At 39.8% G+C, this 27,855-nt stretch overlaps 1 protein-coding gene across 1 annotated transcript in view; it reads left to right on the plus strand.

Moving 5' to 3' along the window:
* The window catches only part of DENND1B (DENN domain containing 1B), a 300,147-nt gene extending 273,297 nt beyond the window's left edge, over positions 1 to 26,850 (plus strand). The window contains exons 21-23 of the mRNA XM_019530566.1: positions 10,620 to 10,696; positions 16,126 to 16,342; positions 19,799 to 26,850. Coding sequence (XP_019386111.1) covers positions 10,620 to 10,696; positions 16,126 to 16,342; positions 19,799 to 20,305 — 801 coding nt within the window. The 3' untranslated portion in view covers positions 20,306 to 26,850. The remainder of the gene's footprint in view (positions 1 to 10,619; positions 10,697 to 16,125; positions 16,343 to 19,798) is intronic.
* The last annotated feature ends 1,005 nt before the right edge of the window (positions 26,851 to 27,855 follow it).

Genomic DNA, 27,855 nt, shown 5'->3' on the forward strand with positions numbered 1-27,855 from the left:
CCACCCGAAAAAGCAGTTTCAAAGATCAAAGGAAGATCAGTTAGTTTTTACGAATATGATCTATGTAGTTTTACCATATGTAACCATTATCCTGGGTTATGTTATAGTGTATTTAAAATGGAGTATCTCAGGATTTAAACAGTCCTTATGTATTCAGTGGCTTATAAAACACTCTAGCAGATTTGCAGAGTACTGTTTAACAGCTATGAGCTCATTTTATAATTAATAAGCTAGCAATGCACCCTTGTCTCTAAGGAAATGTACGTAATACTTTTACCTTTAGGCATGCAGTAACTTGTAGCCATAATAAAAAATAGGGCATTTGGATTGTAAGTGTGGATTTACCAGGAATCCCAGTGTGTCAGCACTACTTCAAATACACATATATCGAAGCAACCACATGAACTCCTTTTCATGTCTATGCTGGGTCTTGAATATAGTGTTTTAAAGTGTTTTATGTGTATACTTCATTATTGAAACATGTTTACATAACAAGTGTAACAAGAGACAGTTTAGATGATCCTGTTATCCTGGTTTCTCCAAATATGAGAATTAACCACATCAATTCTTTTTCCCTTTTTTTTTCTTTTTAAGTATAACATGCATGTAATGCTCAGCTACATAGTGCAGTATGATAAAATGAATTAGAACTCACACAATTCAAGTTACAGTGTGCACACTCTGGTTCCTGCTTAACAAATAGAGCAAGTCCCAGGCAGGAGAGGTATCCAGCATCTTTGGGAGAATACTGATTGCCCCATACATCAGTACCCCCCAGTGGCCAGTAAAAAAAAAACCCAACATAATCATTTGCTGCAAAGAGTTTCTGGTAGCTCACTGCCCTTCCAAGCTGGGAAGTTAAGGTGACAGTGGGTCATGGAGAGGCTAAAAAATTCTGGTAACAGAAAGGAAAAGCAGGAGAAAGGGAACTGCAGAATAATTGAGACATTGGAATGCTGAATATAAATCCAGTCAAAGAAGAAAATGCACAAATTCTGCAATGAAACACTAGTAGAACATCATAATAGGGTATACAGCATCATAAATCAAATACAAATTAATAAATCACTTCAGTAACATAAAAACTCTGGTTCTGTGTTATGTTGTGTTTGGCTTCAGATAAAGTGTTTGAAACAGAATAGCCACTGTCAAGATGCCCTAATGCCCACTGAAAATCCAACATGAAGTTTGAGTAACTCTATTCCCCTTTGAATAAAGTAATGTAGATAAAATACTACAATTGACAGCTGTCATGTGCACTAACGATGAATAAATTTTAATGTGTAAATTAACAGTGTGCTTAATTACTAAGCAAACATCCTATAAAATAACTTATTTAGAAGTAAACCTCAATAAATTGGTAAATTATATATTCTGGACAAAAGTGGGTATAATCTGTGTACCCTGTAGGTAATATTAGTTTCTTTTAATTCAGAGGAAAATATTTTGTCTTTGTATGCCAAGTAAGAGATCTTCATTCTGCAAAATGTTCTGCTTTTCTTTTAATTAAAAGTGAAAAACCTAGACAGCAAAAAATTCAAATTATAGATTACGAGAGTGCCCTCTGGTGGTCCTGATATCTTTCTTGAATGCACTAAGCATAAAATAATGGCCAAAGCTGTATGGAGAATCTTGGTTCCTCACATCGAAAGATTTTTTTTTAGAGACAAAAGAGTACCTATTCTCTTAAGAGAATTGTATTAACTAAAAGAGTTTTAGTTTCAGGTTGTGACTCTTACTATTCTGAAGTGTTGTTCTGTCACATAAGTGTTGTTCCTATGGAGCACACTGCTATCAAATACTGCTTAATTACATTATTCAAACAAAGCAATGCTTTTTGTAGATATGATTTCTGAGCAGTGAAAATCTACTGATTTCATTATTTTATTGAACAAAACCTTTTTGAGATGAGTGTACTCCTGCCATTCATTATGAAATATAATTAAAAGGGAAATGGCTTGTTTCAAGTATTGATTGGGCAGATTCATGATTTTAAAAAATAAAGGAGCTTTTTTAAAATTTTAAAAATACCTTCTTTTTTTTCCTGTTTTTCCTTTAAGATCTTATGTCCGTGAAATGCAAAAAAAAAAAAATTCTTAGAACTAGCTACAGGACTGGTGCAAGTTTCTCTGTGGTTGAAACTTGCTTTTTTTACATGCTATTGTTTTTATATACGACACCTACCCCTCATGTCGTTTTGCTTCCCCATTTATAAACTACACTTAAGAACCATCTCTGTCAGCCATGAAATTTCCAAAACAAACATGGAAGGGCCAGAAGCTGATCCGCTAACTCTGATGGGCCTTTGTGGCATTTAAATGAGTGTTTGGCCTTTTCAGGGAAAGTTGCCAATATACACTGCCTCACATTTATCCAAATGAGAAACCTAAAAAACGAAAGTGTGGCAGGTGCATTCTTTTGGCATATGCAGCGTATTTTAGTTCTGAAATTAATGAATTGAAAAGCCGTTCTGCTATGAAATAAATAAATAAGTAGAACTGAACTGAAAAAAAACCTACACCTTAGTGTCACATGCACGAAGGACTCTCCTTTTTTAAATGGTTTGAAAGAGAAACATGCTGTATTGAGTATGGTATGAGAGAATCAGGAAAAGCTCTTTTCTTTGTTAAGTTAATTGAAATAAAAAGGGGTAGATAATATATTGGCAATTTAGTGCTGGCATCTATTTCCTGCTTTTATTTGTTGTGTATTCTTCTTTTATCATCCTACCCAAGAAGAGCAAATACAGACAGTATTATGGCTCCACCTAGCAGAAGGAAGGGCATCCATTCACCTGTTTCTTTTCTAGCTGACTATCCTTCCTGACCTAAAAGCACTGATAGCAGCCTGTTGTCTCCAGTTTTAGCTCTCATTGTCTTATTATTCTAACCTTTCTCTCTCGCTCCCGCTCTGTCTCTTGCCTTTCTTGTAACTAAGAGTCAGAGAGAGAAAAGATTCAGTTGAAGTAGAGCAAAGAATGGTTGTCAGAAAAAAAAAAAAGAGGGAAGAAAGAGCAAAAGAAAATATACCTTCCTGCAGAGGACTTGTGATAAATACAATCTACACCTTCAAGAGGAATATTCCTACATGTATGGAACAAACAAGTGGATTTTATCCTCTTAAATCTTTTTGTCACGGGCTCAGAGTTGATATGTTCGGGGATCAAGTATGCTGTTTCCAAGGTACAAACCCCTTGCAGTAACTTTAATTTTTCTGTGTGTGTACATACCCAGCTTGAGAGCTCCACCCTCAGGTTGGCTTTTCCACAATCTGAAAGGGACAGAGTTGAAAATGATATAGCCTCACCAACTCCTAATTTTTATCATGAGTCTTGTGGTCTTCAGTGCTTCCTTTAAAATCCCAGCTCTGGGCTGACGTGATTAATTTGGGACTATCAATCTTAACTGTTTTAAAAAGGTTTTCTGTCTCAGGGCTATGGAATAAAGCACAAAAACATGAATTCTACAGAGCAAAAAAGTGAGAAGGCAGATAGAAAACCCCAGCATATATTACTTTGGTTAAACTTATCGTGATTTTCATGTCAATTACATCTCAGGTCCCAAGAAATTGTGAATTCTGAACATTTGGGTTTGACTGTCAGTGTCAAAACTATAAACCTTTGAGATCCATCATGGAAGCCTCCTTGTTTCCAGAGCCTTCATGCTTTCCACCTTTCTTACCAATAGGGTTTTATCCTGCATTTACAAAAGAATGTGGCTTCCATGACCGTTATTGCCATTACTAATAGGTATTTTTTTTCTGTTCCCTCTGAGAGGGACTTGCATCTAATAACCTTTGTTTCTTACCATAATATCCTAGCCTGCTAAAGCAACAGAGTCTTTCTGCTATGGGGCTTTAGATTCAGACTGCTTGTTTAGAAGGTAATTTTCCCATTCTCCTAATATATTTTAGCCCAAATTACAGAGCTATCCCCAATCATAACTCCATTGTAACACTGTTTTTTTCTGGAGATGTATATATATTAATCATTTAATATATGGCCAGTAAATGAGAATCTGGAAATATATCTCCTTTGTTTATGATGTAATTTCCTAGTTGGGCATACAGTGGTGGGCATTTCTACTACTGCAAGGCTCTTTGATATCAAAGGAAACACCACTTCTTTCCAAGCAGGGAACCTGCTCTGTCAATTGTGGGTCTGTGATCTTCCATCATCACTATCAACAGGATTTTGACTTTACTGAATGGCACTTCTGGCCCTGTATCTGATCTTTTACAGTCCTGAAAGCTTCCAGCAGCTCCAGGTTCTCATAACATATGACAACCAGATTATCTGAGCCTTTGTGAACAGTAAAGATGTTACCAGCATCCCTCTGTTCCTTTGTATAGCCATACTTCTCATTGCAGAATATAATCTTGACTTTTCTCCTCCAGGTATTTTACCTGTAAGGTACAGCCATCACAGAGAACAGGCATAGGATGAGTCAGGTAATAACTGTAACAGTAACCATCACTGTCAAATGGAGCTCACACCCTCCAATGTTTTTAGGAATTTGATACCATCTGGGCTACATCCTCCAGCTTACTCTTATTTTCGTTCTTGCTAATTTCTAGAAAAAATCTCCAGGTTCATCCTTCAGCTTTGCGAACTATTTACAATCCCAGGGAAGGTAGAGAAATTGATTCTAATTCCAATGCTCTTTTCGTCGTCTTGCACATGGACATAGGTGCTAGCAAGTGACTCTAGGGTTTCTAACTGCTAATAGAGCCTGTAAGCGGGTTGGTGTGCCTGCTGGCTTTGCTCCCAGCCAGTCATCTTAACACAGACAGTTCACCGAACAAACACATAAATGAGCAAAGAAAAACTTTTAGCCTTTCTCCAGGCCATCGGAGAGTCCCTTTCACTCTGGCACATTCCTGGTAGCGAGTTTATCTAGGTTCCAGTCTGCCTTTTGGCCACAAACTTCTCCTTCTCCCAGGTCACTGCTCTCTGCTCTCCTCTCAAGGCATTTAGTGGCTAGAGGGATACTTCCTGGATAGCTGACTGCCCACAACTGGTTTTCTAAAACATGTCTGTCCCCTCTTTAAGAGCTAAACTGCCCTGTTACGGAGCCACATTTGAATTTTTGAGACCCCTATCCCTGCCGTTATAATGAAAGTGCTCTTAAGGTCGTGTTTCCTATTTCTGTCCAGATACACCTCCCCCCCACCCCCTCAATTACACTCATTGGGTGTTTATACATGTGCTCCAGGAAGTGTGTGTAGGGGGAGGCAGGGGAAGCAGTTGAATTAGAGCTCCCAGAGCATCATGTGTATCAATGTCCTCACACTGAAAAATTGTAGCAGGGGCACTTTAACTAAAACTCGTCAAATGAGCTTTACTTAAAGCACCCCTGCTGCCATTTTTCAGTGCAGGGATGTTGATGCACATGATGCTGGAATCTGCTGGAGTGTGACAATTATGCTTCAGCAGACTCAATTAATCAAATCTGCTCCGAGCCATTAAAATAGTGCATCAGAGCAGCCTCGATGTATGTGTATAGGCGCTCACAGATTATTTTTCCCTAAATTCTTTGTTTCTTTCATTGACCTCTCCCCATTCTTGACTTTGTTCTGGCCATGCCCTTACCTCTATTTATTGAAGCTTCTGTTTCCGAGACTCTGAAAATCTTTGTTGGCTTACAGTCATCGTTTCTCGAGTTACCCATTTGTCGGTTGATTATAACAAAAGGCAGAAGGTTACTAAAATATAGGGTTTTGCAGATAGTATCCTCTTAATTAATCCTTTTAACTTGATATCTAAGAAAACCAGCTACATCCAAACTAACCTGGTGCCATTTTTGAGTAAGGCAACATAGCTTTCCATTGTCAAAGCAGGAGCCATGATTCTGAAATTTAGGAGGTGGCCACTTGTACAATATATCTGAACTTCATCTAGCATTATCAGCTGGATCTGACCTTTTCAACTCTCACATACTAGTTCTAAGCACTATATTAAAATAAAGCACTCTTTTGCTTGGTAAAATGGAAGATGTGTGGTACATTGGAGAAGGGAAAATTTACTGGAGCACAATTTTGCTTGTATTACCTTTGTCTTTTCCTCTTGTCCTTCTCTATCATTCTCTGTACCTTGGTGAACTGTAACCCAAAGTTTTTTCTCTCATCTCTTTATTCATTATTTTAGTCTGAAAATTTTGACCTGGGAAGAAAATGGCTGGGTTGCCACTTAGATAATACACTTAACTGATAGACAGTCCCTGTTTCTGGCAGACGCAGCAATAATTTTGTCTTCAGTTGCACTTGGAGAGTAGGGTGGGAAAAGTAGAAATAGATTGATAACAAGTAGAAATGTTGGTGACTTCTTTTCTTAGTTAGGTTTTTTATTCTATATTAGCCAGATGGAAACTATACTACTTATATTTTCTATGAAATACAGTAGCTGTCTTTCTTATCTTGAAATGGTATGCTTGTTTATATATTGGGTAGTCAGAAAAAGTGAAACTTTATATGTGCCCCGGGTTATCAAAGGATTATTTGTTTCTCACTCAGGACAATTAACGGCGATAGTCTTATTAAAGTGCCTGTGTTTGTACTGATCAATAAAAACCTTGTTCCCAAAAAGGTACATTTCTGAAAGCTGCAGTATTAAATAAAAGCTGACATTTCAAAGATTGACTTTTATGCTCTGTCAAAAATGTAACAATTTAACATTTAAATGCATTTAGCTCCTTCATTTATCATATTATTGCCACAACGAGCTTATTTAACCACCAAGTTTATTATTAAATATGTAAGAGAACTTTTTTCCTTTTGTAGCTTTTCTTATTTTAGTTGGTTGTGTCCATATTTATAGTTATTGCCATAACCTACTCTTTATGGCTTCCCAGATCCCAGCATTTGTTTCAAGCTTGTAGACTGCAAACCTCTTGCAGGTGGAGGCTTGCAAGAGCGTATAGTTAAGAAAATTATGACTAATCTTCCATAGTCTTGTTAAAATTACATAAACATCTTAATTTGTCTTAGGAGAAGTGAAAAAGTGAAGAAACAACAGTATCAGATATTAGTCACCAGGCCACCAATTGCAATATTTCATTGATCTTCCAGGGGTGATTAATGTCATAAGCTATTGTGCTGCCAACAGAGATTGATACTACTGAAGGCTTGGGGCTGGGTTAGTATGGCTTATCCCAAATCAAGTTGACAGAACAAGGAGCAATGGTTCTCACGCTGCAGCAAGGGAACTTGAGGTTGGATATTAGGAAGAATTTTCTCATGAGGAAGGTAGTAAAGCAGCGGGACAGGCTACCCAGAGAGGTGGTGGAGTCTTCATCCTTGGAGGTTTTGAAGACCTGGCTAGACAAAGCCTTAGCTGGGATGATCTAGTTGGGGCTGGTTCTGCTTTGAGCAGGGTAATTTAATGGTCATAAACTCCCAAAAGAAGGTTTAGACTGAATATAAGGAAAAACTTCTGCATGGTTCATGTGACCGGACTCTGGAATAGACTTCCAGCAGGGATGGTGTAGACACCTGCCCTGGAGATCTTCAGAAGAAGACTGAACTCATACCTTGCTGGGGTTATTTGACACCAGCAGTCTTTCCTGCCCAGACCAGGGGGCCTGGACCTGATGAACTCACGAGGTCCCTTCCAGCCCTAAACTTGGGTGAATCTGTGAATTGCAATTGTTCTTCCTTCATACCTGGCATACAAGCCCATTGGACAATTCAGGGAAATGCTTTATGAAGACTGCCACCTATTCACATATAACCATCCTGAACTCTTATCTTTTATATTTTATATTTCACAGAGAAAGAAGAATGAAATAGAAGGAAAAAATGAATTAATCTAAGAGAGCCAAAGATATATGGGGACATGTAGAGAGATTCTTTTTTACTCTACTGAGATGAGAAAAATGCAGAATGCCCAAAATTTACACATGTACAGATTTTAAACATGGAGAGCTTGATATGTAAACCAGATCAATTAGCAGAAGCTAAATAATATAGTAATTGTAAGAAGTTTGTTGATTCCTATATAGAAACAAAGACGGTATGAAAGCAGTCTATTAAGACTTTATAAAGTTTTTGTGCAGCAAGAAAGGGGTGTTACAATACGGTTTCTTGTGGTAATAAATTTAAATTGTCTGGTTGTTATTAAAGCACTAATCAGGAAGGAAACAGAAGTCTGTCCTTTTTTCATAAAACTGTATGAAAAAACTGTGCACACTTCAAAATGCAGAAAAGACAGAAATTAAAAGCTTAAATAACTGCAAACAGCAGGGTACGTCAGTAATGGAAGGCTTTCTTAAATGACTTTGACAGTTTTTGCAGGTGCATGTACTATGTCACTTCATCTGGTAGAGCTTTGAAAAAGATTTACAGTTCTCCTTTTGGAATTTATTAAGAGTTTCTTTTTTTTCTTTTTCCTTCTTTGCAATGTAGTCTGGACATGCCTCTCCCTCATAGTCATTTTTATTACAACTACGAGAGGAGAGTTACATCTATTTAAAAACATATGTTGCTTTTTGTCTCAATGGCTAGCTCACGAAGCTGTAAACTCCAGTGAATGTGGCTGTTTACCTCAGGATATACTCCTATTTTAGGTTTATTTCTTTTCAGATCTTTTATCAAGATCTAGAATCAAAAGATTTCTATGTAAACCTGTAATGGGCAACAAAAAAGGAAATATGTAGACAGCAAGATACTTCTTATTATTTTTCTTGGCTTCATGCTGGTATGCTCAATCATACTCTGCTGCCCTATATTATGCTATTTCTACTGGTGTCCACTGACATACAAACATAATACTTTCAATAGACTGCTCAAAGGAGCCGAGACATGGGTAACTATTAAGCTCGATGACATTTGCCAATTCTAACTAGTTTATTCAGTTCCTGTTTCCCAAAGACATACTTCTTTGCTGCTGTATTTGTTCTTTAAAACTTTTTTATTGTTTCCAGAAGACAGTTATTGCAATCTCATAGAACTTTATTCTGGCAGGAAAATACTTTTATTGTCCCAACTCTGAAAAGCGCTTGGACAGGTGATAGCCATAGAAAAAGATATGTTCCAAAAGAGGTTGTCAATGTATCACTGACTATTACAATTAGTCTGAGAAGTCAACAGTTCATTATTACGTTTGATATGGACTCTGTATTGCATTTTGTCCCTCACTTTGATATTAGTTACAATGTAAGGTTTAGTATGGATTCGTTGCCTGATTTCAACTTAGCTAACCATACTGTTTCTCTCATTCTTGTCAGTGAACATTTGCTTTTAGACATTAAGGATCATATGTTTCCTTTCTGTAGCAAGACAATGCAGAAAAGATGAAGAACTTTGGGAAAGGATTGCAACAATTATTGACATAAATTAAATATCTGTTGATAGTCATTTTTGAAGGGGAAACTAGCACAAACCTGCAGTGAGTATACCCAGAGATACTCATGGAGGAATAAAAAAAAAAAAAAAGCTTTTGTGTCGGGGTATAGGAAGATCATACTTTGTATGTGACATCATCTGCAGGAGGCACACTGAAATCTTCAGTAAGCTTTCCAGGAACCTTGTAGTGTTAATATTAAGGCCCTATTTTCCCACCATTAAGCCCTTCTGGAAGGCTTAGACATTCAGGGGCTTTGGTTTTGGTTTTGGTTTTTGCCATAAGGAGGTATAGATGTTGGGCAGAAGTACTTTATAATAGTGTATGAAGTTTTTAAAAAATAAGCTGACATCGAGAATTTTAGATTCACACCTATTTCACCTACATGATATCGTTAGACCATAGTCAAGTTTCTGAAGTTTAAAGAACATTTGTTTTCTTTTGTGTGGAATGGTGTTCTTCATAGATTATACAGTTTCTAATGTTATGTCCTCCTAACAGGAAGCAGAAATGCATAGAGTTTTGAGGTGGATTTAATAGCAAGCTACTACACTTTGCTGTGTACACCAAAATGTTTGGCTTAAAACTTTAGTTTAGGTAATTGTGACGTGTTCAAGTGCAGTAAAACATTTCAGTGAAAGCCTGCACATGCTAAATAAGGGTTTACCTATACAGGGAATGTAGTGTGCATTAAGCTAAGGTGTGAGTTTACAGAGCGCTAGCTACTTCACACTAACTCTCCATAGGGATGCTTAAAGTGCACTAAAATGCAAGGTTGCTTTAAAAATGGAATGAACTGCATTGCACAGAAGCACTCTCAGTGTACGTAAAATGTTCCCCGTTAGGTAATTAACACAGGGAGTTAGTGAGGAGTACCTAATTCACTGAAATTTCACCCTTGGTGTACTGCATATTAACTTCCCCATGTAGACCAGTTTTTAGGCACATTCAGAAATTCTTGGTTTGTTTAATATTCCAGACTTTTCTCCATCTGTCTTTGCCTGCTTTTAATGAATGTTTTGGGTGAATGTTAAGTTCTTGGGCCATAAAGAAATACAAGTTGCCTTGTTCATTCTTTCATTGGTGGTTGTTGAATTCTTCACATTATCCCATCAGAATCTCTACAACTCTGACTACTCAGTATATCACACACCTCACCAAAAATTTAATCCTGGTGAGTGGTCAGAGTCTTTATTTGAAGATTGTTGAGTTGGACTGAAAATGAGCAGCAATGATAAAAGCAAAAAACAAAGACAAAAATATTAATTTTTTTATTCTCCAGACCCGTTTCAACTCACGCTTTGGTAATCATGACTTCACCCTGGATGAAGATGATGATGAAATAGACAGAAGAAGCAAGTGAGCTCCCTATCTACCTATTTTTGTTTGTTTGTGTGTGTCATGATGTAGGGTCCCCAGGGATAGCCGTGATGACACTTGGGCTCCATGACTGTTCCTGTTCCACCCTGTGGATCCCTTCTAAGCTCGCCTGCCATATCTTGTTGGTTGATATAATAATAAGTTGGGAAGCTGCCCATGAGTTTGTATGGTCACGGTCCTGCTGAACCCCACTAGATCCTGTTGATCTTGGATCCCTTGCCAGATCTCACTCAAAGTCAGCGATTCTCGAGACACCCTAAGCCTTATGGGCTAAATGGCTCCAAAACCAACCCTTTACCATGCCCCATGCCTCACAGATTGTACTTAAATGTTGTCCCTTTTTGATGAGGCCACAATCTAGCTTGGCCTCCTGTTGTCACTGGGCCCTTGGCCCCAGTAGCCATGCCCTCTTGGTGTCCCTTCACCCCATGTGTCCACGGTGCCCTCACTGGGGTCTCTCGACCCCCTGTAGCGGCATCCTCTGGCACTGGGCTTGTTGCGGCCCTGTTGTTGTGCCCTCACTGGCACTGGGCTCGCTTTAGTCCTAATGAGACCTCCTCCTTCCCAAATGGCCTCGTCCCAGTCCACTGGATTCAAATAACAACGTAAATACAAGCCCCTAAGCTATAACGTAACAACAACAATAACACTGGAGGTCACACTCTGCCCCTTTAAGGAGGCAAGCTTCTCCCTCAACAGTGTGTGCCTCCTAGCCCCAGATACTTTAGGAGCACCTAGAGCCCATTAGTCTTACCAGCAGCAGCATAGGCAATCAGGCATCTGGGAGTAGCGTTTCTGCAAAAGCTCCTTCCCCCTGGCTGCTGACAGAGACCTAATCCCCAGCTATTTCCTTCCAATCAGCTTATCAGGTGCAGGTGCCAGCTAATACCCTGATTAGTCTGCTACCAAGGAAACCTGAAGCTGTGGAGCCCTCTCAGGGCTCCCTAGCTAAGCTGCCTCTGCTCTCGAAGGAGCAGGCACACCTTAGTGCCCTGTGACAGGGTGCACATGAAGGTGTGTGGTGGGCAGGAAAGGAGATAGCAGCATCTATCCATCAAATGAAAATGTAAATGAGCTGAATTCATTTGATTCAATATTTTTCTATTTAGGCTCCCAGAATTACTCTCAACTTGAAAGAAAATCTTAAATACTCTAAAATAAAATAAAAATAAAAAACCTCCACTGGATACCGGGGAAATTATTGTTATTATTTATTTGTATTGTTATAGCTCCTAGGAACCTCACTGGTGGATCAGGATCCTACTGAGTTGGCCACTGCACAAGCAAGACAAAGAAACAACCCCTGGCTCTGAGAGTTTGCAATCTAATGCAAAAGATAAAAGTGGGTTACAGGTAGATAGCTAGAGTAGTAATAGGAAATAACTGGCCTGTCTCTACAATGATAGGGGCGTAGGTTGTAGCCGTGTTGGTCTAAGGACAAGGGCAGACAAGGTTCTTTGGGTAAATCTTATACCTTTTATTAGACCAACTTAAGTAGTTGGGGGGTGGGGAATTTTAAGCAAGCTTTCGGGTTTAAAAACCCTTCGTCAGACTAAGGAAGTTTCAGCAGGTGGCGTGTGCTCTTCCTGGATGGAATGAAAAGTAAAGAAGCCAGAGCTGGACTGCTATGCATACAAGACAGGTAGCCAGTGAAGATGTAAATTGAGGAGTCGGTGGGTGAGAGACAGGCTGGGTTGGGGGGGAGAGAAGGGGGATGAATAGTGGAGAGGTACCTGGGGAACCCCTTCATCCCCCTTCTCTTCCCTCTCCACCCAACGTGTCTCTCACCCACTAACTCAGTTTACATCCTCACTGACTTCCTGTCTTGTATGCATACCAGCCCAGCCTCTGGCTTCTTTACTTTTTATTCCATCCAGAAAGAGTGCACAATGACTGCAGAAACTTCCTCAGCCTGACGAAGGGTTTTTAAACCCAAAAGCTTGCTTAAAATCTTTTTCCCCCCACTATTTAAATTGGTCTAATAAAAGATATCAGATTCACCCAAAGAACATTGTCCACAATGGTGGGGAATTTAATGGCAGCCTTCAGCTACCTGAAGGGTAGTTCCAAAGAGGATGGAGCTAGACTGTTCTCAGTGGTGGCAGAAAGAGGAGCAATGGTATCAAGGTGTATCAAGGAAAGTTTAGGTTAGGTCAGGGGTGGGCAAAATATAGCCCATCAGCTGACTGGATCTGGCCCACAGGGGGGTGCCTGCCAGTTGATTTAATCCATCCCATGGCTTCCCCCATGGCGCTTCACATGCAGGCAAGCCCAGCCTGGGGCAGCCCAGACGGTGCTCCAGCCCACGCCCACTGGCCCAGCTGCAGCCACCTGGGTGCTGCTTCTCTCCATGGGTGACTGAGTGGGTGGAATGCAGGTGGGAACAGAGCCAGAGCCCCACACGCTGGGACAGGAGCCACCCAGCTGAAGCTCGCAGCTGCTTTCCACCCACCTGGACACCTGTACTGGGAAAGCAGAGTAAATGGAAGGCAGCTGGGAGTTGGAGCCAGAGCCCTTTGTGCTGGGCCCTTTGTGCTGAAGCTTCCTCCCAGCCAGGAGCAGCGGAGCAAGAGGAGAAGCCACTGCTGGAGGCAAGGGGAACAAATTAGTACCCAGGCAGCTGCATCAGGAGCAGCCTGACCAGAAACTGTACATGCTGGCTGGGGCTGGAGCATGGTGGGAGCAGCCAGAACTTGGCCCCATGCGGAGTGCCACGGAGGCAGCCATGGACCACACCATGTAGGTGAGCTTTGCTGCATGTGTCCCCTATCCCCTCCTCCATCCCCTCAGCCCTGGCTGGGAAGAGGCTGGATAATCATCTATCTGAGAAAATTTAAGAACAGCAAAGCCTCCATCTGTGCCAGGGGGTTGGACTGTATATGACCCTCGAGGTTTCTTCCCAACCGTATGATTCTCTGAGACGTATCTACAAGAGAATTGTATGTCTGTGAGTCATCAGTGATTGCAGATGAAATTATCCAGACACAAAGTGTACCAGAACAAGTGGAGGGGACCACAGTTGGAGTCCTGTGAAACTTCACAAAAGGTGGAAGTGGAACGAATCACTAAAGGGAGCACTAAAGGAATGATTAAAAGGAGGGATCAGAACCAGGAGTAGAAAGCCCAGGGAGGACAAGATTTCAAAAAGAAAAGAGCTTTGTTGATTATGTCAAAAATAGCTGATTGATCAAAGAGGAAGAGGGTGGACTACTGCTTCTAGGTTTGTCTATGAAGAGGTTACTTGAAATGCTGGCAAAAGTAACTTCTGGTGATAGTCGTTTCAGTAGAATGGAAAGGGAAGAAGAGGACAGATGGAACTAGAAGAAAAAACTCCAGACAGTGATTTTAGATGGTTGAGCTTGTAGGTGATAAGGAGAAGGGCAATGACATAGTAACTAGGTGTCAACAGTGGTCATTTTTAAGATGGGATATGATTAAAGCATATTTCTGTTGTGAGGAGAAAAAACCAGAGGATAGTGAAACATTAAAAAGCGTAAGGAAGGAGCTGAGAATGGATGTGAAGGATTTCAGAAGATGGGTTGCGGGGCTCACTGGGGAAAATGACATGAGAAGAGGAGCACAGGGAAGACATTTTTGCATTTGTGATATGAGAGTGAGAGGAGGCTGAAGGAAAGGAGAGGCTGACTTAGGGGAGACAAAAGGTCATGCTTTTTTCTGTTTTTTATTTTCTCTTGAAAGAAATCAGCAAGATTCTATATAGAAAAAGCAGTAAAGGCAGAGGAAGAAAAAGTTTGAGGAAGAGTCAAATGTAGTAAAATTATGACCAGGCTGACTTTTGCCATTACACCTCTATTCTCTCCCTACATTCTGCCATCTTCTTGGGTAAACAAATCTACTTTTCCAACTAAACTGAATCCCATACTCATGATCAGGAATCCTGTTTTTTTCAAAAATCCCAAATTTTCTAATTTAAAAAAGTAACCCAAATTCCACATTTTTCCATGATACCACTATATCTATCTATCGATCGAAAAAATGAAACACCACTATTATATGTGTGTGTATAGATAGATCTGTCTATTTATTTATAGCTAGATAGATCTGTCGATCTATCTATATCTATAAATATCTCCCTCTCTCTCTCCCCCCCATATATATATATTTTTTTTTTCCTCCTATATTTTTATATATATTTTTATATATATATAAAAATAAATACTGGTGTTTCATTTTAATCATGGGAAAATGTGGATTTTTGGATTACTTTTTTAATTCCTGGTTTTCTCTGATTAAAAAAAAACCCAAATTCTCTGATTAAAAAAATAACCCAAAATCCACCTTGGTCCATGATTAAAATGAAATGTCATATAGATAAATATAGATATATTTATAGATGTATATACCTATCTATACTTATATGGTGTTTCATTTTAATCATAAAAAAATGTGGATTTTGGGTTGTTTTTTAAATCAGAAAATTTGGGAATTTTTTTAGCAGAAAAAAACAGGATCCCTGATCATGAGTATGGGATTAAGTTTAGTTGGAAAATAGATTTGTTTACCCAAGAAGATGACAGCATGTAGGGAGAGAATAAGGTATAATGGCAAAAGTCAGTCCAGTCATAAGTTTTCTGGCATGCCACAGCGTAAGTCAAGGACCTAAAGAAGCATGTGTTAGGAGAGGTACCAGTCTGGGAATTGACAGGATAAAGTTAGCGTGGCAGGGAGTGGCAAAAGGACTGAAAGTTGAAAAGCGGGTCAACAATATCATATCAATGGAAGAGAGGGGTAGAGGTCAAATGAGAACTCATCAAAGCTGAGAATTTGCAAGACATGGAAAGACTGATAGGGTATATGGGAGAGTTGATGGTCAATTCCAAAAAAGACCAGACAGTGGTCACAGAATGAGAACTCCGCAAGGAAGAGAAAAAAAAGAAAGGAGAGAGAGTATACTCAGTGAAAATTAAACTCAATCAATTACCCTTTTGGTGAGCAGGAGAATTGAACGAAGGCTGCAAATCAACTGAAGAGATAAGGTCAAAGAAATATGCTACTAAGAGGTGAAATAATTCATCATCATGGACACTGAAATACCCAGGATAAGAGTGGGATTGTGAAGAAAAAAGAAGAGAGACAAAATCAGAAAGGACAGCTTAACTGGGAGGAATTGCGTTTTTATTGGTGCTGATACAATATGGACCAATGTATTGGTTCACCTCTACCTACTGCCCTTTTTCTGTGCCAGGGAATAACTGGGGCATATAGATGTCTAACTGCATGTTCTTCTTTACAACTGTATGTTCTTCTTTACAATTGAAATTGTGGACACAAAAGTCCAAGTGAAATCATCTTTAATTTCAAATGGCCTGTGAATGTGTAGTCCCTATTTACTTTCAGAAGTGTCTATAATAAAATGGTTTAACTGATGGAAACGTTTTTGTCTTCAGGTTGTCATCTGAAGATAGTGAGGAAGCTTCCACTTGTTTGTATGATAGCGATGATTCTGATGAAACAGGAGGAACCTCTCATCACCCGGGAGAAATGGACTTGCTCGGAGAGATTCTGGACAGTCTGAGCACACACAGTTCAGATCGAGGAAAGCTCTCAGGAGCAAAGAGCCTGGATTTCTTTAGATCAATGGATGATATCGATTACAAGACTACGGTTAGTCTTCCACCTTTATGCAAAGAATGACTTGGTTATATTTAGAGTACTGCATTGTGAAAGATACATTTATAGCCAATATCTAGGAGAGTAGTTTATGTGATTGCAAATGTGCCTTACTGCTGCCCACACTCCTAGCAAGCTTATGCTAGTAGCCGTGGTGTGGATTTCCACCATCTGAGGACTTAACGCTATACCTGGCTTTTGAACAAATGGTTTGTCATTATCAGGGATGCAGGTTTTTTGTTTGCTGTGGAAAAACACGAATGTTCTCCCTTAAAGGAGAAAATCATGGGAAACCATGTGTTTCCCCTTGCAGGCTTGCAGTTTCAGCCTGTAAGGGCCTGCTTGGGGTTGTGAGGAACAGGACACAGGGGCCGCCATGTGTATGTGCATGTGTAGCCAGGCAGTGTGGTGGAGAGTAGCTGCTACAGCTCCTTCCAAGTAAGTCTGTGGGGGCAGTGGGGTCAAGGGGCATAGGCACTGAATCGGGGGTGGGGAATCACAGGTGACAGCATAGGTGATGCATCAAGGTGTGGAGAAGTACCAGGTGATGCGTCAGGATGTGAAGGAGAGACATTGCCCCTTAGAGTTCTGCACCCCCAGCAGAACATGGGGCTGCAGCTGGACTGGACCATGTCCAGGCAGGAGCTACCTCGGTGGCCCAGCAGGTGGGGACCCAGTGCAGGAGGGAGCACCACACCGCCATGGCAACCAAGGTGAATCTCCCCCTGCCCATCCAGTAGCAGCAGGGGTCATGCCACCACCAGTGCCCTGCTGCTGCACCTTACCTTGGTCACCATGGCAGCACAGTGCTCTGTCATGCAGTGAGTGGGTCCTGTCTGTTGGCCCATGGAGGTGGCTCCTGCTCAGAGCTGATCTGGCCATGCTGCAGTCCTGTGCACCGTTGTGGGCACAGAAATCGGGGGGGGGGGCAAGTGCCCCCTACCCCCCCCATGCTTCACCTGTGCTCACACACCCATCTGTTTCCCACACACTGGGAGGCTGGGAATGGGGCAGTGAGTCAGGAGTGAGGGGCACCAGTAGGGCTGTGGGGGCTGTGGCTTAAGAGTGAGGGGCCACAGCATGGGCGGGGGAAGGGCACCAGCAAATTAGGGCTGCTCAGTGCCACAAAGAGCAAGAGGTACAGCTGCAGCCTGATGCATGTCCTGGTGAGGAAAGGAGGCAGGGGGAGCACTGATTTTCCATGATAAAAACCCCCCCAAATCAAACACCAAAATATGTAGGTATTTAGAATATATTTTATTATAATGATCAAGGCACTGGTAGGCTTCCAAATTGTAAATAAAATATTGTGTTCAACTGCTCTGTGTGTGTGTGTGTGTGTGTGTGTGTGTGTGTGTAGTGGTGTATTTTAATCATGGAAAAAGGTTGTGTGCGTGTGTGCACGCGCACATGCATGCGTGTGTGCACCCCAGGGCACCCCAGGTGTCAAGAGTTTGGGAAATATATATACATATACACATCTCTTTAGATATCTAGGAATACAAATGCACACACACACGCACTCTCATAATACCTTTTGGCCCTGCAGGTTGGATCCAATCCATAGCACTGGTCCTACTGCATGGGCAGGCACACCCAGGGCCCAATCCTATCATTCAGGATAAGCATGGCCAGGGCCCAGTCCCGCTACACCAGGGGTGAGCAATTATTTCAGCTGGAGGGCCGCTTAATGAGTTTTGGTGAGGTTTTGAGGGCTACAGGGATTGCCCGGCTCCCTAATTACCATTATGGGACTAGAAGTCCCACCACTAACCCCTAACCTTTGCCATTGGAAGTGCTTTCTCTTGTCCCATAAGTGCTTCTTGGGACAGGGGAAGGGCCATCTTAAACTGGAAAAAAAAAATGATCTAAACTAAAAGAAAAAAATCTAACATCTATTATAACTTATTTTAATTTAATTTTTTAAAATATTTTTTCCTGATTTTATTTGTGTTTGTGTAGAGTATCAAGTGATAATTGCATAATAGCTCAAAATATAGTCTCACTCTTCTATATTGCATGGCGGATAAGAAGGTGTATGGGGAGGTGTAGTTGGAGAATGGATGTGTATAGCATGTGGGTGGGGTGTGTGGTGGAGGGGTGTGGGTGTAAAGTATGTGGTTGGGTGGGAGTATGTGGAAGGGTATAGTTGGGTGTGGGTGGGAGTGGGTATGGGGGTTGTGAGACAGTGTGGGTGTGTTTGGGATTATGGTGGGGGGTGGGATGGTATAGTGTATATGGGAGGGTGTTGGGGGGGAGGGTCTCTGGAGTGTGTGAGTCCCTGGATCTGCATGTGGTGGCAGTGAATGGGGCCAGCCTTGCCCAGGCCCACAGCGTACAGCTCCCATATTTCCACCCTAGTCCCTGGCCACACACGATGGTAGTGAGCAGGGCCAGCCCCACCCAGCCCTATAAGACACAGCTCCTGCAGCATGTGCGGCCAGCCTAGCCTGGTCCCATAGCATGTGGCTCCCCACACTCCCAGCCCCCTTTTCACCCAATGGGAGTACCTGGTCCCAGCCCAGTGGGGCCCTTATCTGAATTCCCATTCATGCAGGGAGGGAGGGCAGGAAACAGCCACAGGGTGACCAGGCAAAAGCCTCTGCCAAGCAGAGGCTTCTTGCCTCTAATGCCCCCTGGCTTTGAGCGGGGAGGTGGGGGGGTGTTGCTTAGCAATCAGAGCCTCATTTTAATTAAGACAGGGGATCAATGTAGTCATTGCTATAGAAACCATTTGAGTTTTAGAGTAGTTATCTAAGGCTTCCATCCTGCAAATGTGACTGCTTCACCAGCACCTCTATTTTAAGGCAGAGTCCCATTGGATCCTGGCACAGGTGGGTTGCTTCGCGTACATCTTTAAAATCTTCACTACATCAGCACCTTGGTGTTGGTGGTTGTTTTCAGAAGGCTCTTGTACCCATTGCAGTCCAGCTCGGGTGTCAATTGCTCTAGATTTACAACTAGCATAATTCCTGTACTAAATATCCTTTGCAGAAGCAGTTAATTCTCATGGTGATTTGTAATCCATTGGTACTATAAGCACAAGATTGTATTAATAAAATGTCTGTTTTGTTATTTGACTAAAAGATTAACAATGAAAACCAATATAATTAATTATTGAAAAGTAGAATGAAAATGCCCGTAAGTTTTGGTCTCAGTCCAGTTCCTTCTTGTATTGTAGTAGGATAGCCCATCATACATTGCAAAACCACCTGGCAAAACCTTTACATTTGTTCCTAGTACAACGTGTCAAAGACTGAATGAACAAGGCAGATAAGAACTCTCTTGTCCTTCCTAGAGGTTATGTTCACTTGGTGGGGGTGGGGTACCTCAGTGAGGACTTGTCAGAGAGTTTGCATTGAGGTTGTCCCTGCCAAATATAAATTTTGTCTTTCAAAGGTGCCCATGCATCTTTTGACAAACTGTATTAATCTGTGCTCTTCATTTCAGAACAAATCCAACACCCCTAGTGAGAGCAACCTCATGCTGCTCTGTGGTAGTACTAATGATCAAGCACATTGGAACCTTGGTCAGGATGACAGTGTCCTCCACTGGAAACAACTCCCTTCATCATCACGGAAGCGAGCTCCTTCCAGTTGCCCTACAGTATCTCTCTCAATGCCAGACGAAGAAAATAGTGACAAAACCCTTAGTGGTGATAGCATGGCCTTTGCTTCTCTGGAATATTCCCAAGTAGATGACTCTTCCTATAAGAAGACCAAACAGAATGAAACACTAAGCAATACCTCAAAGGCTCAATGCCCAGTGAGCGTGGGTCAACAGCCATCCATTCTGGTCCCTTGGGAAAAAGAAGAAAATGAAGGAAATGAAACCTCAGAAGAGGGCGGACTACTTCATGAAGTTGTATCACTGTGTCAGATGACTTCTGCTTTTCACCATAGTTTAAACATTTCAGAGGATAATATATCCAGAAATAGCAGTGGAAATAAAACATAAGAAAACTGCAAGAGGAGAAGTCCGATTCCTATCAGAGGCTAAAATGAGGCTGCTCAGGACTCCGTGTAATACAAGATAACCAAAAGATCAAACAGGAACAACAGGTCTTCCATTTAGGAAAAAAAATATGATTATTACATGCATTTTCTCCCCTTCAGACATCTCCTTCTTTGTTTGCCAGGGTTTTTTTTGGCAGCATTGAAGTTCACACGGAATTAAAATGTATTAATGCACTCTTAAATCGGGTTCTAGTTAGTCTGTATGTTGAAAATACACCTGGTGTATGTATGGTGCTTACCAGTGTCTAGTTCCTTTATGCAGCTGGAAGTGTATCACCACAGCAGACGTCCAGATTCTGAAGGTACTGTATTAATCCTGTTGGCATGATGAAATGACAAAAAAAAAAAAAAAAAGACAAAGAAGAAACCGTTTAGATTTGTTTGAAACTCACAAATGTTGTTTGTAATGAACTAATTGCCTTAATCTTTTAGGTAAAGATTTAAATATAAGGTGAATTACACAGCAATAACAGTTTTCCATATCAGGTGTTTGCTTCAACAAAGGGGAAAAGGACCTTTTCTAACCTAAAGCATCTCTTGTGAATAACTTGGAACTTAATAGTAAGTTAAACTGTAGGTCATGTCTTCCAGACTTTGAAAAGGTAGTGCATGCTCTTCTCTTACATAAAGTATGCAAAGTGCTGAATTATAATGTGAAGTTAATTAACTTCTGTTTACAATTAAGATACCAGATGCAGACGTTTTCCATTAGGAATTTTCAGAAAGGAAAGTATAAGTGGATTTGATAGCTTATATTACTTTATGAATTTCTGTAATATATATATATATAATCCTGTCTCAAAATTAATTTATGCCATTTGAGTATGTATGTTTCACTTTTACAAGTCACTCTCAAAAGGTACTTTGAATTCCTGTTTGTAGGAGTCTTGGAGTCGTGTTTCATACAGAATTATACAGCAGACTGAATTAAGATGACATACAACTCTAGATAACTAAAATAATCAGTTCAGCAAGTTAAGAATGTACATACCTGACTCTCAGTTTAGCCATGGATGTAAACCAGAGAATCTTTCTGCAAATATAGGGAAGGAAATTTAACAGACACTGTGCTTACTGAACTTAGGCATAAATGTTTATCCTCCTTCACACCAGAGGCTGCTTATGCATTTAAAAAAAAGTAGGACCCTGTCTTTGTGTGGAGTACCTCTCTCCATTCACCTGTTCTCTTGGTTGTTCCTGTCTGTACCCAGAATGGCTCAAAAGCAGGGGAGATGCACAGTGGAGACTATAACTGGCAATTTTAAAGTATACCCATTACTGACCAGAGGATGTATTGTTGTGACTGAAAGGAATGCTTTCTACTCTTCCTTTACTGATATGAGGAATTTTTCCATCCACCCTACCTTTTTTGGCAAGAATGGCTTATAAGTTATTGTTATCCTTAACAAAGACTAGAGGAAGCAGGTTAATGATGTTTGTTATGCTGCAGTGCCTTGCTAATAGATTGCTGCAGTTTTAACACACCATACCAGTTGCCCCAATGGTCTATGGTGCCCCAATAGTCACAGCAGCTTTGGGACTGACTTGACTTGATACCAGTTGCCACATTTGAGTTTATGAAGGAATTTTCCTTTTCATTAAAGCAATTTGAAGAGCTTTTCCTTTGGATTTCCTTAGTACCATGAATGGTAGACAGTCAGTTATACCAGTTCCCCTATGTCATGAATATTTAGATTCGGAAGCTCCAAGGAAAACCAAAGATGCTGAGAAAGGTGACTCAATAAATGGTATCCCTCGACTTTGTTGATACCGATCCGACATACAGGTGATTTTATGTTGTGATAAAAGGGAGAAAAATAAAATCTCTTAATGATATTGCAGCACTTACTAATGAGACCAAGGTTATTACTCCTGTATCACAAGAAGAATTTTAAAAGATTAATTACATTTTCACTTGTGTAGCTGTATGTGGCTAACTTTAATTTAAAGGTTCACCTGAATACGCTATTATTTTCCATTTCCCCCCCCTTAACTGTTGTGGAATGTTGCTATGCTTAATACAAGCTGAGTAATGGTTGTTTTTCTGTTGTAGATAAAGTAATCACTAAGACAGGGTGAGGAAAAACCAGAATGAGGGAATTATAAAAAACAATTGAGAATATTTATGGATGAGAGGTATGATATACTTAAACAAGAGATTTTTTGTAACAGATGTACCTATGTAAGAGAGAAGATTTCTTTCCATCTTAAAGACTGTTGAAAGGGAAAAAAACCTATATTAGAAATTCTAGCCATATTAACTTATAAATTTGTTCAAAGCCTCTTCCAAGAATGCTGCTTGAGATTTGTGGGTGATATATTCAACAGCGCCCATCTGTTGGACCAGCTTTTGCTGACTTCTGATGAGTTGGACACCCCTCCCCTCTTACCCCAAGCCTTAACAATTTTTAAAAACCTTACCTTAAAGGAAGAAAATCAGGATGCTATACCAGGCTTGTCATGTTCCTTTAATTATTATTAGAATTATAGCAGTGAAGGAAGGATTTGGGAATCAGACAAAACTGATGTATCATTGGATCATCATTTTGTAAGTAGTAATAATTTCAACAATAAGTGAAACTACAAATTGGAGGGGCACACCTTTAGGGTGGGTGGTAAAATTGAACTTTTTGAAAGTATTTTTGATTGCTTTCACCATAAATGTGTTATGATTACCACACTTAGGCCCTTTCCATATTGCTGATACAATTTATAGAGTGTTTACTATAATGTAAGTATTTGTCTCCTTTGGTTTTTTGAACCATAAAAGAGTAACTTAGTCTTGCATGTTTAGTGAAGTTAAATTTAGGTACATTTAAGACTGAATGATTACAGAATATTTGCGCCTCTTATAAATGATCATTTTAAAAGGCTAATATTTGTGCCTTATTTAAACATTCAGAATTGCAAATAGTCTTTCTTAGGAAAAAAAAAAACCCTGTTAAAATTGCCAAATGTGTCATAGAGAGTATCGTCAGGCACATTCCTGTGTTCTGCTCTTGTTTCCATATAAATTAAGTCCCACAGGAAGATAAATTGTCCAAGTAAAAAATATTAATTTTTCAGTGCTTTCCATTCTTCTATGTGGGAATTCTTTTAGTGTCTTCTAAAATCATCAATATCAGTCTCCACCCACAGGTGAGAGCCAAACTTGATTCAGCCAGAAACCTCCTCAAGACTCCCATAGAGGAATCTGGGGCGTTTTTTAAGTCAAAACAGGATCTTGGGAGCTTCTCATTTGTCCCTATCTGGGAAATCTCAGGTTCTTTATGCAAGAGATACATTTTTTAATTAGACTATCACATTGGGACTTGAATTCAAGGTCTTCCAGGTCCTCTCTCTCAATTGGCTCCCTGAAGTGAGTCATATCTACTCTTTGATTTGGGAATCAACAAAAAAACCAAACAAACATGATGGCACTGGAAAAGTAGAGAGACTCTGCAGGGTTCCCTTCTCTAAATTTCCCCATATTGTTCCTTTGGAGTAATGAAGCTAGCTAGGCCCCTGAGCCTATGGGATGATGAGAGTTTACTTTGTTTCTGGTGGATCTAAGGATTAGCTAGAGTCTTGGGGGCCTGTTTTTCATTCCAGTGGGACATAGTGGAACCAGCAAGCCAGGCCTATCTGTACTGGCTTCTGTCCTCATAAACCTCTGCAGAAGTAGGTTTCTAGTACAGAGCTTTGTGGCGAAAGAAATGAAGTCTTTTCATCAAATTTCATACAGGGCTGGTGAGAGGATTATATGCTGACCCTGCTGTCTCAATCATAGCCTTGCTGTTTCTTCATTTGTAAATCCGCAATACTGTGAAAATCCTTTGCAGATATTCAGGGATGGACAGTACCATGGATGCAGAGCCAATCCCTGCCCTTTCCTCTTCGCATGCAGAGGACATCTATACAGGGGGCAGTGGTTTGGTCAGATTCCCTAGGTGTGTTGGATTAGCAAAACTATCCTTGTTTTGAAGGAAAAAATGTAGTTTTAAAAGTTGTGAAATAACTTTCTTGACTGAAACGGTCACAGTCACTTAGAATTTCAGAGAATGATGTTGCTGCTTTTTGATAGCTAAAGGTGGGATTTTCAAAAACTTTCAGCATTGTTTAGTGTCCACTCTTGGATGTTTTAATGTGGACTTTGGTAGAAGCAAAGTTAATCCAACATTGAGCACTTTTAAAATCTCATTTACATGTTTATTTTTTTTAAGATATCAAAATTCTGTTTTATGTTTTTCAGGGAATTAACTCTTTCTAAGCCTGTGTTCTAGTTAATTATGTATTTCTAAAAAAAGTGGCTTCTAATTTTTCACCCACAATTAGCCAGATTATCTTCTGCACCTGTAAGCAATTGAAGGTGTAAAATGTCATGAAATAAACTGCTTAACACCTCCATGGTGGAGCCCATAGTGGTGAGCCCACCAGTGCCCTTCTGCGAAATACTGATCAGGGTGAACTTCAAAGTTGGAATTACATCAGCACAGGCGGTGTAGCTTAAGGTGGCACCTGAACTATCTTCGTACACCTTCCCAGTGATTGGGTGCAAGACATATCCCCTTCATTTTTTTTATCCCCATCACACATGAATACCTGATAATATGGTTCAGACCAATAGACTGATTAAGGTTGTCCCTGTCCTAATCTTAGTGTCACTGAAACTAGTCTAGGTAGAACATAGGGCAGGTAGCACTTTACAGACTGACTGGTTAAGAGAGGCATGAGCTCTTGTAGGCAACAAGCCACTTCATCAGCATTATCAATGGACTTAGTCTAGACTTTGCAGCCCTCCAGATGTGGGGATGGGAAGCCAGTTTAAAATTTGAAGCAGAGGAAATCTGGTGAAGATCTCATGTACAGAATTTCCCCCAAATTCCTTTGCTACTTCCTTTTTCACAACATTTTTAATGGGCAGTAAAAGGGTCTCCACAGAAGGCTGCTAGCCTTTTTTCTAAAAAGTTAGCTGCCTGCAGACACGTGAACTATGTCAGCAGGATATTCTGCTGGATTAGAATATGTTGTAGAAATACAGGAGTTGGGATTAAGAAGTGCAAAGTGTAAAAGGGTTTATTAAATATAAGCTGATTTGTATATTACTTAGGTCAGTACTAACAGTGTTCATATTCAGAGTCCAGTAACAGTATTAACATTTGAAAAACAAAGTTGGAATTCAAACAAATGGACATTTTGATTCTGCTTGTTGTAAATTGAATTTCTGTTTTGGTTAAAATAAGGGAGCTACTAGGATGTGGAGGGAAACCTGTTACTTTCAAAAAAATGCATTGGATTTTGTGCAATATTTTTTCTTGTTTTAGAATAATTTAGTTGTGACAAATATGCACATCTGCTTTTCACGCAGATCCTTTAGATCATATTTTTCAAAAATGTGTAAAATTACATGTAGCATTTAATGTGGTTGTATGATAAAAACCCATAAACCATGCTTTGTCACAAGGAAAATGTATATATGCAATGACTGAAAATGATTATGGATGTCACATTATTGTGCTATAATAAACATATCACCTCAGCAATGATTATTTCACATTTAATTACAGTTCATAATAATGACTATATTTCATTCAATACTTTATGAATTCATAACACAACTTCTTTTTATTCAGTATCAACTTCTGAACATCTCTTCTCAATGCAATCAATGCTGGATAATTGTATGGTAGCATCCATACATATATAATCAGAATCTAGTTTATGACATCCATAATTGTGATAAACCATTGCTTAAAAACAAGGTTGCCAGTACCTTTTTGGTTTGTGTAAATTAAATTAATTTCTATCTTTATGTATTGATGTAAATTTTGTTTTAACTTTCAAGTTTCTATTGAGAGCTACTTTTAAATTAATATACTTGAATAAGACAGTTAAGCACTGTGGAACATCCAGTTTTGATGCAACACACAAGCATATACTGAGCTAATTCACTGTTTTGTGCACGAAAGGGTGTGCTCTTTTTCATTTTAAATCTATGTCTTAAAAAGAAAGGAAAAAAGCCTCAACATTGAACAAACAATGTATCCTATGTTTCTAAATCTTTTCAGAGCCTTTCAGCTGGTTTTGGAAAAAAATCTTTATAAAGTCCTTTGTTATGGGTCAGCAGGGACATCTTTAATATGTATAGGAAAGATATGAAGTGCAAGATGTTTTGAGCCTTTACTGTTCCTTTTAATAATCATGGCGGTATTTGAATAAATTAACATCATGTTTAACATATTTATAAATATTAGTCACTGACTCGTAATAAAATTCCTACCAAACGTGGGATTTTATTCTGTATTTTAGACTACAGTGCAAATGAAGTCATGTGCAAAATGACAGGACCAGAGTTTAGACTACTATCACTAATACACTGTATATATCAGTAAATGAACTGTGTTTTTTTCCCCCAGTTTATAATATCAGTGCAAAGGTCTTGGTAAACTTCATATTACCATAAAGTGCCCCTCACTGTATTATAAAATAAAATTTACCAATATGAAACTATTGTTGTGGTGCAGGTTTTTGTCTAAGTTGACCTAATTTATATCTTTCATGTCAGATTATCTTTATCCATTAGCAATGCAAATTAAAACAATGCAGCAAATTATGTCATATTTTGAGCTTTCAAACCATTGAATAATCAGTTTAGTTTCTTATGTGCAGAAACTCTTAAAACATTGTTAGTATTAATTGTCACATGTATACAGGAGTTAGGTACCCACATCTCTCATAATTTCAATGATATTTCAATGATTAACTCCTTTAGGCTCCTTTGAAAAATCCCAGCCAATAACATCTAGCTTTTAAATACTACTTTTCATCTGTATATCTCCAAGCACTTTACAAACGAAACCAGTACTACCGTTTTTTGGAAATGGGGGTTTCCAGTACTAATGGGGAAATTCTTTGCCCTAAGTCACATAGCCAGCCATTGGCACAGCCAGTAGAACTCAAGGCTCCTAATTCCTTCCCTCCCTCCCTTGCAAGTCCGCTGCCCCTTACAGCTTCGTAAGCTCAGTCTCTCTTTATATCATTAGAAACAACACATTAAGAAAAATCATTCATTGCCCCTAAGACCTCAGACTGAGGTGTGTTCACAGCTTGTGACAGCCTCAGATGAGTTTAATTTCCTGAGCTAGTTCATTAATCTTGACAATTAGAATTCAAAGATAACATTGCATCCACGCAGAGGAAGAGCCCCAGAAGGACACTGGGGCACATGCTGAGGACTGCACTGTCCTCCCTCAGAACTGTATATCCTCTGTATATCCTCCCTCAACTGAGCTGTGACATGTGGAGTGAGAGCAAATAGCTGGGACTTGTTGCCTGGTGGGAAGTCAGCACAGACCTGGTCTAACTGCCAATAGAGGAGAATTTGGTCCAGAATTAAGAGTTATTCACTTGTCCAAACTGGAAGAGAATAAATGACAAGAAGCACTTTGAGGTCTTATACTGCGTAAACAATCCAGTTAGGCTGCCAATGTTGATCATTAGTTGATTTTAAAA

This window comes from Crocodylus porosus, unplaced genomic scaffold (assembly GCF_001723895.1).
Source record: "Crocodylus porosus isolate Cpor-Errol unplaced genomic scaffold, CroPor_comp1, whole genome shotgun sequence".
NCBI classification, from domain to species: domain Eukaryota; kingdom Metazoa; phylum Chordata; order Crocodylia; family Crocodylidae; genus Crocodylus; species Crocodylus porosus.